Source organism: Littorina saxatilis, linkage group LG12, assembly GCF_037325665.1.
Source record: "Littorina saxatilis isolate snail1 linkage group LG12, US_GU_Lsax_2.0, whole genome shotgun sequence".
Taxonomy (NCBI): Eukaryota; Metazoa; Mollusca; class Gastropoda; order Littorinimorpha; family Littorinidae; genus Littorina; species Littorina saxatilis.
The window spans coordinates 79,895,036-79,907,360 of record NC_090256.1 but is presented as its reverse complement, the minus strand read 5'-3'; the positions used below and the strand labels follow the sequence as shown (position 1 = coordinate 79,907,360).

Here is a 12,325-nt window from a genome sequence, read left to right as displayed (position 1 = left end):
GTCATGTCGGACAATAGTTTTCTTGTTGTATCCGAAACTAATTGGTAACAGCGAAAACAACGTTCTCTCGTGGTGTTTCATGCAGTATACACATACATATTATATATACACGTATATGTATGCACTATTTTCTGTGTTAACTCAGTGGATTGATAAATGTTACAAGTTAACAGTTCTTAAATGATTTTGATTTTCCGAATGTAGTTTGTGCTTGGGTCCTCAGTGTAAATGTATGATCTCTGTCTAACATTAAAAGTCTTGTAATTGTTAAAATCTCAAAGTCAATCGTACGAAAAATTGTGTATATAATGATATTGCACAGAATCATATAAAACACATAATCTATTTTTTCAAATTATGTTTGTAATTAAAACTAAAGCAATTTTCTAAGATGACATTTAAACGGAAGGCAGCATTAGTTTTGGTTGGGATATATATATATATATATATATATTGGTTGGGATATATATATATATATATATATATATATATATATATATAGAGAGAGAGAGAGAGAGAGAGAGAGAGAGAGAGAGAGAGAGAGAGAGAGAGAGAGAGAGAGAGAGAGAGAGAGAGAGAGAGAGAGAATCAAACTCAAGATGTAAAACGTAAAAAAAGATATATTCCGTACGCACACGGCCCTACGCATAATACTCATTGTATTAAAGTCCATCAGTTGACTTCCTTCATGAACAAACGTCCGAAACAACACCAGCAGAAAGAAAATTCCCTCGTCACTATTTCTCTCCCATTCGTTGTAAATAATACAGTTTCTGTTGCATATTGTGCACATCTTTGTCGCTTCAAAAAAACCTGCGTGTACTGACATCAATATGCTAAAACAATTTTAGACAAAGTGGTTTAAACATTTGAACGAGAAAAAAACCACCATGAATCATGCCTCCACGTATTATATTCCAAAATTAGAGTTCACGTACAAGTTCATAGCTGAATGACAACAAGCACACGCGCCCAGTTGTTAGATTTTGTTCCATTCTGTGGGTCTTTATACCTTCACAATATGCTTGAAAAATGTCGAACGGAAACGGCTGTTCGTATCATGCCTCGACTTATATAAGCCCAAAATAAGAGTATGCGCGCGTACACAAGTCCAACGATAAATAAAAACAAGTACACATGCTCCCGGAAAATGTACACACCACATCCATAGATGATTCAACGTATTTTCCAAAATGATATATATAAGAGTTGATATATACATGTCCAGAAATAGATGGACAAGCAGTAAACATGTGCATGTCAATCAGTGCACTTAATTGACTTCCTCAATGTCATGCGTGTGCCATGCACACAACAGAGTCATTGTACGTCATTATCACTGATCATGTCCGCAATTAACTGTCCTCTGTGGTTACAGTTAATCGGCATTCGCATGCGGTTGTATGGTACAACTGCATGCATGCTCTCTTGTTCGAAAAATATTGATTAATCTGAACATAACTGCACTTGTTATGAACTTTTGCATCAGATCTTCATCAAACCTGATTTGCCTAATCTTCCCCAGCCGCCGCCCTTTCGCCTTCCAACTCTGTTCTTAATTTCATGTTCGCACAGCAATAAAAGCAATATTCGTATAGCAATACTATATATGAAATATGTTTAAAGTGCAGCAAAGACACGTGCCCGAGATTGCCATTAAACTTAACGGAATACTGATTTCTTCTCGACTCTATTCATCGAACTCGTACCTTTTCTGTTATTTTACTTACACATCAAAATAATGCCTCTATTCTTTCACAAAAAGAAATGCCGGATTAGTCACAATATAAATAGATAAAGCAAGTCCGCAATGTAGTAGAAGACATTGACAGCAACTGGAAATACCACATTAAGATAAGTTTTACTCGCTGAGGTGTCAGACTGCAGTAGAATGAAGGCAGAGCAATATCCGCGTTGTAAATTGCACATTAAAATAAGTATCTTTCAGCTCGACTGCACCAATCGTAATTTTGTTTATCCGTCCCTGCGTTTCTAAACAGTGTCTAATCCTTTCAACATATTTTATTTCTTCTGAATGTGTTTTTCTCTCCATATTCAATGATCTAAGAATGTGTTTACAAGTACGACCTTTACATTCTGTTTTCCGCGAATGAATCCTGTCGGTCGAACAGCCCTTGTCTTGCTGCGGGCAACTATAGAGATATACTGAAGGCGTTTTGTTCATTTGTATATTTTTCTCCAACTTTCATTTCTGTTGTTGTTTGGGCTCGCCTTGAGTTAGTTTACGTTAACGAATCAAAAAGGGGTAATACTGCCCGCAGGAAATTTATAAAATATATCCCACAGCGTCAACGCCGAGCTATACGTTATTGATGATGGGATTTAACCATTTTAATCTGCATTAATGTGTTTGCGCATTGGTATGTTTGGTTTGCTCTTGTATGACTATCCCAACGAACAACGTCTCGAAATGCATAATACAGAGGATTTGAGTTTAAATTATTTAATCTGTATTTCTTTGTTTCGTTTCTTTTTCTTTTTCGCTCTTATCTTAGAACTAGGTCTCTCGTGTAATACATCTACAGCATAGCATTGGATAATCGTGAATAATACTTTAAACTTTTACCTTTTTTTTAAGAAAGAACGCGCGAGAAATAATATGATGTCATTGATTATCATGACAATTCATGACGCTGTTTTTCACGTGCCGTCATTCCATTCTTTCCATACCATCCCGAAGAAGGCATTTACATGCCGAAATATAGATATAAAAGTACCTAACCTGGTTACGGGTGTGTTTTCTTTTTATTTAAATGTTTAACTTTATTATTCATTATTATAAAGGACATTAGTAGCAGATTACCGGAACTAAGAGCCAACCTGAAAACAAACCGTTTTTCGGACCCTGTGATTTTTGAAAACAGCCAAACATTGCAGTGAAGGATTCTGTACATATTATCATTATTACACTTATGTCTTTTACAGTTACTTTGGAAGCAAAAGTTTCTTGAAAATGTTATGGAATTACCCTACGAAATATACGAATGATATTGTGCTAAGGTTATGCTTTCCTTATTTCTTTGTTTTAATGTATTTTTTTCCGTATTCACGTATCCAAATAAACAAAATTCAAAAACACTTTTTTTTTTTAAAGACAACACAATCTTTCTTATGTTATTCCATGTTCTCCCTCGCTTTTATTTATTATGAACTCATCATACCTTATGAAATTCTTACCCCAATTTCATGAGCTTTTATATAACATTATCATTTTATTTATTTAACTATCATTTCACACTCATTTTACGGTAACTATTATTAATACCAGATTGACAGAGTTTAGTCTCATCGCATCCAAGGAGCTGCAGTTTAGCAGATGGAACTAATAAGATAATATTATAACAATCAAATACTTCATATTCCGGTCGACCAAGCAAACAATGCAAATCATATTGGGTATGACGGGCGTTGTGGCGGGGTGGTAAGACGTCGGCCTATTAATCGGAAGGTCAAGGGTTCGAATCCCGGCCGCGGCCGCCTGGTGGGTTAAGTGTGGAGATTTTTCCGATCTCCCAGGTCAACTTATGTGCAGACCTGCTAGTGACTTATCCCCCTTCGTGTGTACACGCAAGCACAAGACCAAGTGCGCACGTAAAAGATCCTGTAATCCATGTCAGAGTTCGGTGGGTTATAGAAACACGAAAATACCCAGCATGCTTCCTCCGAAAACGGCGTATGGCTGCCTAAATGGCGGGGTAAAAAACGGTCATACACGTAAAATTCCACTCGTGCAAAAAACACGAGTGTACGTGGGAGTTTCAGCCCACGAACGCAGAAGAAGAAGAAGTATTGGGTATCATTCCGTTGACAAATGTGCAGGTGCGAAAAGACGTATTTATTTTTTATTTATTTATTTAAGAGGATTTATATCGCGCACGTATCTCACCACACAAGGCGACTCAAGGCGCATGTTACCTATTAATGCCATGTGAGATGGATTTTTTTTACACAATATATCATTCAAACAAACAAAAAAACAAAGCATACAAACAAACAGAACAAAGCACACACACATTCGGGAGTTAATGAACATATTAATCCATGCATTTAAAATTTGTTGGTCCGTTATGATGAATTGAAATTAATAGAATTATTAAAGAAAGAAAGTTATTCAATCCTTTCTATAATCATATTATATAACCAATTTAAAGAACACGCGAAAAATATGTGTTCGATACTTATTATTTCCATTCTTTAATCAGCGCGCAGTTTTATAGACAACAAACACTAAAACTTTCAGGCACAATGAACATATTTGCATTCGTTGTGATAAGCGTATTTTAAAGTCAGTTAACCTCTTATTTTATTGTAAAACGGATATTCTAAACATTACATACAACCGTTTTACAGTTAATAACAAAAAATAAACACATGTGTTCCCCTTGATTATCACAAGTGTGAACCCAACAATGCCGATTTCTACTCGATAATATAATTATTGCAGCACACACTTGATTTGGCCGTGGGACTAGCGAATAAACTGAACTCTTCGACAATCTGGTGGTCACTTGTATTTTAACTGCTTACATGCTTGAGCAGATATCCGTTATTTGACAAAAAGACGCGACAACACACATGTTTACTTGAGTAACCAGTCAAAAATAATAAGACCACTTTGCAATCTGCACTTTATTATTTTGTTAATTCATTTTATATCATGGAATTCGCAAACTTCTTTGCTCTTTTTATTCTGTCTTTTTAAAATGTGTTCCTTATCTATGCTGGTGGTTGGATAAGTCGGGAATGTGTGTGTGCTTTGTTCTGTTTGTTTGTATGCTTTGTTTGTTTGTTTGTTTGTTTGTATGATTTGTTCGCTGTCTTTGTACAATTTATTTTTGTTTTGTTTTGCAGTAGATGTGCGCGTTCTGTGCATGTTTATATCAATCATTTTGATTTATTTTTAATAGAATACGTCGATTTTTTTGATTTCAGCTGTTCAAGTCGGAATTTTGTGTATACTTTTCATTTGTGTCTTGCACTTTTTGTGTCATTCCGGTCATTGAATCCGCTGTGTTTGCATGCAGTTTGTGCAGTCAGGGCTGACTTACCATTTGACAAAGAGATCACCAAAGAGACAGGTGAAGACATCACTGGCCGGGTCCATGCGGGGTCTGGGGGGATAGGGGGGCATGTGATGGTGCCCGGGGAGGTGCCCGTAGTCAGGATACATCCGCGGGGGCTGGGCCCGGGCATCGCAGTACGAAAGCATCATGTTGAAGCGTGGGGGCTGGTGTCGGGCACCCGTCAGGTGCTAACAGCGAGGAGGGGGGGTGGGAAAAACGTTCAGAAGATCGTGGAAACGACTGTCCACAAGCTGGTGAACAAACACCGGAGGACTCTGGCGGGCTGACCTGAGCGGAGGTGTGTTTGCACCACGTTGGGCTGATTCAACACAACACTCGTGGTGAAAAATGTCATCAAAACTCCGCTGGCGCTTGCCAAAAACGCCGTCGAATAAAAAAACCCACAAAAATAGCCCAAAACACTGTCCAAAAAATTAGCCCAAGTTGACGCCGTCCACACAGAACAACAAAAAAATAGCCAAAACACCGTCCAAAACTGTTGATCTTCTGGCCCCCAGCGTCAGTCTCGTGTTGAGAACTCAATGATTTGACATTGGGCGTAAATCCAAAACAAACGCTGAGAGAACAACAGCTAAGTCGTACGTTGTGTATGTCCTCAAACTCGGAATAAGAGCTGTCCCAACTTTGAAGCCGCTGCTCACACAAGTTTGTGCTGAGAAGCGATGCACGCCGACTGAAGCTTTGTCCAGGTGAGGAGGTAGGTAGTAGGTAAGATAAGTTGAGGAAGAGGGAGGAACTGTCCCGAGTGGAGCCAGGCAGGCAGGCAAGCACACAGACACACACACACACAGCAAATCGATCGATACGAGAGTCTGGCAGCGAAAGTAGGAGCTGCGAGTGACGACAACGCTTGTTGCTGCAAACCGCTCAGCCAGTTGCATACATGCAGAGACTCGGCCTACGCTCTCTCTCTCTTTTCTCACTCTCTCGGTTTAGTATAGGTTCTCGCGGTGTAGTGCGGGTGCTAGAGCTGAACTGGGATGAACTGCGGGGCGAGCGCTGGGTTCACCAAGTCCCTTAGCCAGCTTGGTATAGAGAGAAGAAGGCAGGAGAGAGAGAGGGGTGGGGGAGAGAGAGGCAGGGACAGCAGAGTAGACTTTAGAGTATCGCACAAGCACACAGCTGGCCCCTATTTCGTCTAGCCCCGTTTGCTAGCAAGAGAGGGGCTGAGAGAGAGAGAGAGAGAGAGAGAGAGAGAGAGAGAGAGAGAGAGAGGGGGGGGGGGGGGTCGGAGTCGAGAGGCAGGAGTCCCATACAGCACCGCGAGCCGAATCACCGCAACCTGGACAGGGCCTCAGTGTCGCTCCGGCGTGTAAACAATGAGTGTCAAAGGGGGTGACTCGGTACACACATCCGCCGCAGCCAATCACAGCGCTCGCTGCTCCAGACCCCCCTCCCTCTTCTGCCGGAGCGAAAAAGACACGCCCACCGAGGCGTACCTCTAGGCGAGTTTATCCCGTGATAGCTCAGTTGGTAGAGCGGCGGAGGCCTGTATGTACGAATAGACTGTACCTATAACTGCACTACCACCACCACCGCACAGAGAGAGAGAGAGAGAGAGAGAGAGAGAGAGAGAGAGAGAGAGAGAGAGAGAGAGAGACGCTTTGGGAGTTTATTGTCCTCAGCTTTAAAAGCCCTTTAGACAAGGGGATATAATTTACAGAAGAAATAAACATAACCATCTCTGCAAACACATCCACACACACACTCCGAGAGAGAGAGAGAGAGAGAGAGAGAGAGAGAGAGAGAGAGAGAGAGAGAGAGAGAGAGAGAGAGAGAGAGAGAGAGAGAGAGAGAGAGACACACACACAACGTGGCACACACACACACACAGACAGAGAGCTTAGGCGGGTAAATAACGCTGCATCAGCACAACATACATAGACAGCTATAGCGAAATGGATGCAGAGTAACATGACTGTTACATACAGGGATGCTGCCGTCACCATTTAGACAGTCGCTGACGACATCATAACAAGCTGCAACGCTGTCATGTATGTCAAACAGTCAGCCCTACTGGGCCGGGGGTTCGATCCCGAGGGGCTCAACGGTCCAAAATCTAAACTTTGGGAGCAAGCCTACATATGCACTCGTATGATTTCAGAAGCTTTATGACTCACTGCAATTATTACAGAAAACTTTCAACAGGTGGTTGGATTATGGTTGTTATTGTTTTGTTGAAAAGGGACAACGATTGTAAGTATTTTTTCTGCTCAAAAAGGTTAAATATCACTGCAAAAAGAAAAAGAAAAAACTGGTCGTGAGCAAAAAGGTAAAACCATTGAAGATAATCTTTCTGGCACATGCAATAATTTCCGCGTTAGTCCCTCGCAAAAAAACATTGCAGATTTTAATTTACTGATTTACTTTTGTTTGTAAAGGATGGTGCTAATTGAAAACATATAGGTACAACAAAAAATGCATTTCTGATAACAGCACTATAGCCGTTAAATCAACATTCTTTCTCAAACGCTGCATATCTAAAAGTTGTTGAAGAAATAAGATAATGTAGATCTATCACACGGTGAAAATTTGGATTTTAGAGTTTAAAAGGGATTTAGGTTTTAACGATAATCGTAAATATTATATATGGAATTTAGTTAATAGTAACGAGTTGTACAGTGAGATTGAAGAATAAATTTAGCAGCCAAGGGGTGAACCCAAGAATTAAAGCCAACAGGGAAAAAGTTTGTTGATGATAAGGAGTTATGAAGAACGTTATGACAGATTCGGTTTAATAAGAGATAGACTGGGCAGCCAAGGGGTCACCTAGTACATGAAAGATAGGTTCCAAGTTTAAGTAATAATGTAGATAAGAATTAAAGCCAACAAGGCAAAAGTTTGTTGATGATAAGGAGTTATGAAGAACGTTATGACAGATTCGGTTAATAAGAGATCGACTGGCAACCGAAGGTCACGAAACGCAGAATAGTAGATCAAACGAATAACCAATCAAAAGGAAGAATAAGAAAAGACAGAAACGGATATATAGAATTACAAATTAAATATTCGCTCTCTCAGCTCTCAGCCCTGACCACTGAATAAGAAGACATCCGTCTGGTACCCGGTCAACGAATAGTCAAGGTATGACGACTTTAACTCTAATAGGATAGGGAAATAGGATGTATATTTTGTAATATGTTGTGATCATTCTTTAAAGTAAATTCTTAAATTGTTTTCCTGAATTGTGTGTGGTATGCTTCAAGATTCTTTCTTGTCTAAAGGTTTTGAATGTGAAATGTTAATTTCTCTCTAGTCTAAACCGGTGTGATGTCGGTGCTGTCAGCATTGAGCGTATCCGCGGTTCAACCGCACGTTTGTTTGTAAATTGTCCGTCATCATTGTACGTATGTGTGTACGCCCACTGTTATACGTTCTATGTGTTTCTGTGGTCAGGGGCAGACGAGGGGGGTGCACAGGGTGCACGTGCACCCCCCCTCCAGCAAAAAAAAATAAAAAAAATTGGAAAGCTGATTCTATGACCATTTATAAGTTCAAATGGCACCAGATGGCATCATTTTGCTTCTTTGAGCCAAATTTTTTTCAGGGGGGGCATGCCCCCGGACCCCCCTAGCAAATTCGGGCGCTTCGCGCCCATCACATTCACTTTCGATTCAAAGTGCACCCCCCCCTTACAAAGCAACTGATCCGCCCCTGGTGGTGGATCGCCAAGACTAGCACACCTAGCAAACAGGGCAACCAAACGTGACACACTCTTAGCAACGGTACTTAGCCACCACACGTAGCCACCATGCACCATACATACATTCATTTCTGACGAACACATTAACCCAACACATTGAAATACATAACTATAGCACGAAGAAAAGTATCATAGTGTAGTTAACGAAACATCTTCAGACACCATGACGACGCCACGCACACAGAACAGTACGCACAACAACATTCAGGCACGGACCACAACACGCGCAACTCCCCGTGCGATAGATCGGTGCCAAGGAACTAAGGATACAGGTTACAAACAAACAATACAAAGAAAACAACAACAACAAACAAACAAGTTTACAATATCAACGGGAAGAAAACAAACAACACACACAAAGTCCAAGGAAAGAAATTTTTTTACTCTTCACACATTTACAATTATATTCACCTTATACATCAATCCCTTTCCAGACACAAAAACACACCCCAAAAAACAAACAAGCAAAACAAAAAAAACAAAAAAACAAAAAATCCCGCATGACTGTAAGGAGAACATCCTTCAGTTTCAGCAAAATAGCCCAAAATTGACAACTTAAAATCGATATTTGAACCAATGTCATTCGCACCTGTTGATATCGATATCCCCAATTCCTCTTTGCTCCATATAATTATATCCCCCTCCCCTCGTCACCTCCTCCTTTTCGCTCCTCCTCCTTTTCATTTTTGTTGGATTGATAATTTAAACACTTTCGTTCATGGCATTACATTGGTGGTGGAACAAGCCAGACTATTTGTGGTGATATCACAGCAGAGATCAATTAAACAGTGATTAGTTCACACAGATTGTGTTCGAACAGTTTGGATTTTGTTTTGTTAATTAAAACACTGATTAATGACACGAAGTCACGAATCACAACTTCACAACTGAATTAGTATCACTTGAAAATGTGAAAATGTGTTGTTGTTTTATTACACATCTTGAAACAGTGCATATCTATATATATATACGACTTGTGTCTGTGTGTCTGTGTGTCTGTTCGCGATGCGCGGCCAAGGTTCTCGATGGATCTGTTTCAAATTTGGTGGGCATATTCAGGTACAGCCGGGACACAACCTGGTCGATGAGATATTTCAACACGTGCTCTCAGCGCGCAGCGCTGAACCGATTTTGGTGTTTTTGTCTGGATCCACTACCAGTAACTCTTCCTTATCTTCTCCAGTGTTTTCAGCGTTTATCTCCCTTCCTTCGTGTGGCGTCAATCCATATTCCCGTTTCTATTTTTAGAAGGTCACTGTCGACAACGCTCAATCCATATTCCCGTTATACTATTTTTACTCTTCTCCAGTGTTTTGCGCGTTTATCTCCCTTCCTTCGTGCGGTGCGCCGGCAAAGCCGGCGTACACCCGGCAAAACCGGGTCCCCGGCGCAGCCGGGTATTCGGCCCGACTTCTTCCCGGCGAAGCCGTACCCGGCGAAGCGGGTATTCATCTAGTGGGATATATATATATAGGTTCTTCGGTGAAGAGAGAGAGAGAGAGAGAGAGAGAGAGAGAGAGAGAGAGAGAGAGAGAGAGAGAGAGAGAGAGAGAGAGAGAGAGAGAGAGAGAGAGCGAGAGAGAGAGAGAGGAGCAGTCAGTCAGACAGACAGACAGACAGCCAGACAGAGGTGATGACAACAACATGCGTGCACAACCGCAAGAAGTGTTGGCATTGACAATGACACTTCAGGAGTGTTGACAAGCCGTTGGATCGAGTGACAACAGACGAGTGGAATTCATCATCACAGCTACACCTTTGTTGATTGACGAAGCATGATTGACGAAGCATGATTGACATTTCACGCTGTTAATACACGTGCACGTACAACACGCCCCTGAACTTTTAAGAATCTGAGTAAAAAAAATATATATTGTTTAAGTCAGTCTGCCCTACGTACTTCACCCCCCCCCCCCCCTCTCCCACTACAACCAGCCAAACTCCGATCCCTCCTCTCCATCAACCCTACTCCCGACCCCCCCCCCCCCCCACCCCCATCGAACACACACCATGCTTTAAAAAAAAAATATTTGTTTAGATCTTTTCCTCCGTATAATTCGCTGACACATGCAGGGGTTTCGCTCAGTCCGCATGCAATCGAAGTTCATGTCTACTGAATTTCCCTTGTCACGTCTTCCCAACGAGAAGACTTTCGCCGTTGAAAGAGCGCACTGAATTATATGTCACCCCCCCCCCCCCCCCACCCTCGTAAATTTGCATCTACAATCTCGCATCTTAAAAGCAACCCTCTTTCCGAATTTTCCACACGATTTCCCCGGCAATTGACATTCAAGCAGCGCGAAGACTACAAGCACTTGTACACATCAAGGTATTGGGTTACGCACACTGTCAAATTGATGGTTTATTTACCTATCCGCCATTCAAAGCGACCACTGTCCAGGGAAACGAGTGACCATCCCGCGTTACGTACGTTACGGCGGTCATTGGTGTGGGAATGTGTGGACACGGACACGCCGCTGCGACCACGACTGACTTATGACCCGTGTGTACCGGACAACCCTCAGCTTTGCTTGGACATACGCTGGACACTTTGACAAGCGCCAGCTTCACTCGGAGTCATAAATTAAACGCTTACTTTCACAGTCCAAGCTTCTATATACTATAATTATACGAACGTCTAAACAACAATTATATGTAGCGTTTTCTGAAGTGTATATAGTTTGGAGCTTTCAGACATATCATGGTTTTACGGTGTTCGTGGAACAAAGCATGCACAAACAAAGAGTCACATCAAGTGTATATCATCATTCATCATGTATGCCTTTGACCCCGTCCGGGTAGGCCGCCAACAAGAGCTCGCCAGGCACTCCGATCCTGGGCCAATCTCTCCAGTTGTCTCCAGGTGTTGCCGATGTGTTTCACCTCTGCCTCCAAGTCACGACGCCAGGTGTTTCTCGGCCGGCCTCGTCTCCTCTTGCCCTGCGGGTTCCATGTGAGGGCCTGTCGCGTGATGCTGGTTGTCGTCTTGCGGAGTGTGTGACCAATCCACCGGAAGCGTCTTTGCAGAATGTCCTGTTCTACGGATAACTGTTTTGTTCGCTGCCAAAGGTCTTTGTTGCTGATGGTGTCAGGCCAGCGAATTCGGAGGATTCTTCTGAGGCAGGTGTTAATGAAGGTCTGGATTTTTCTTGTGATGGCAACTGTAGTTCTCCAGGTTTCGGCTCCATACAGCAAGACTGACTTCACCGTGGTGTTGAAAATCCTGAGCTTGGTGTTGATGCTCAGGTCTGCTGATGCCCATACGTTCTTCAGTTGAAGGAAAGCTGCTCTTGCTTTGCCAATCCGGACTCTAACATCAACGTCCGTGCCACCCTGCTTGTCGACAATGCTTCCGAGATAGGTGAAATTGTCTACCTCTTGCAGTGCTTCACCATCCAGCGTGATGGGGGTCGTGTTGGCTGTTGCGTTGGTCCTAAGGACCTTGCTCTTCCCCTTGTGGATGTTGAGGCCAAATCGAGCGGAGTTGTTGGCCACAGTGCTGGTCTTCTCCTGCATT

General features: G+C 42.0%; 1 protein-coding gene across 1 annotated transcript in view; it reads right to left on the bottom strand.

The window, feature by feature from the left end:
* Positions 1-6,204, bottom strand: part of LOC138982878 (vitamin D3 receptor-like) — a 53,217-nt gene extending 47,013 nt beyond the window's left edge. Inside the window, exon 1 of the mRNA XM_070356272.1 lies at positions 5,070-6,204. Coding sequence (XP_070212373.1) covers positions 5,070-5,233 — 164 coding nt within the window. The 5' untranslated portion in view covers positions 5,234-6,204. The remainder of the gene's footprint in view (positions 1-5,069) is intronic.
* Positions 6,205-12,325: the final 6,121 nt, after the last annotated feature.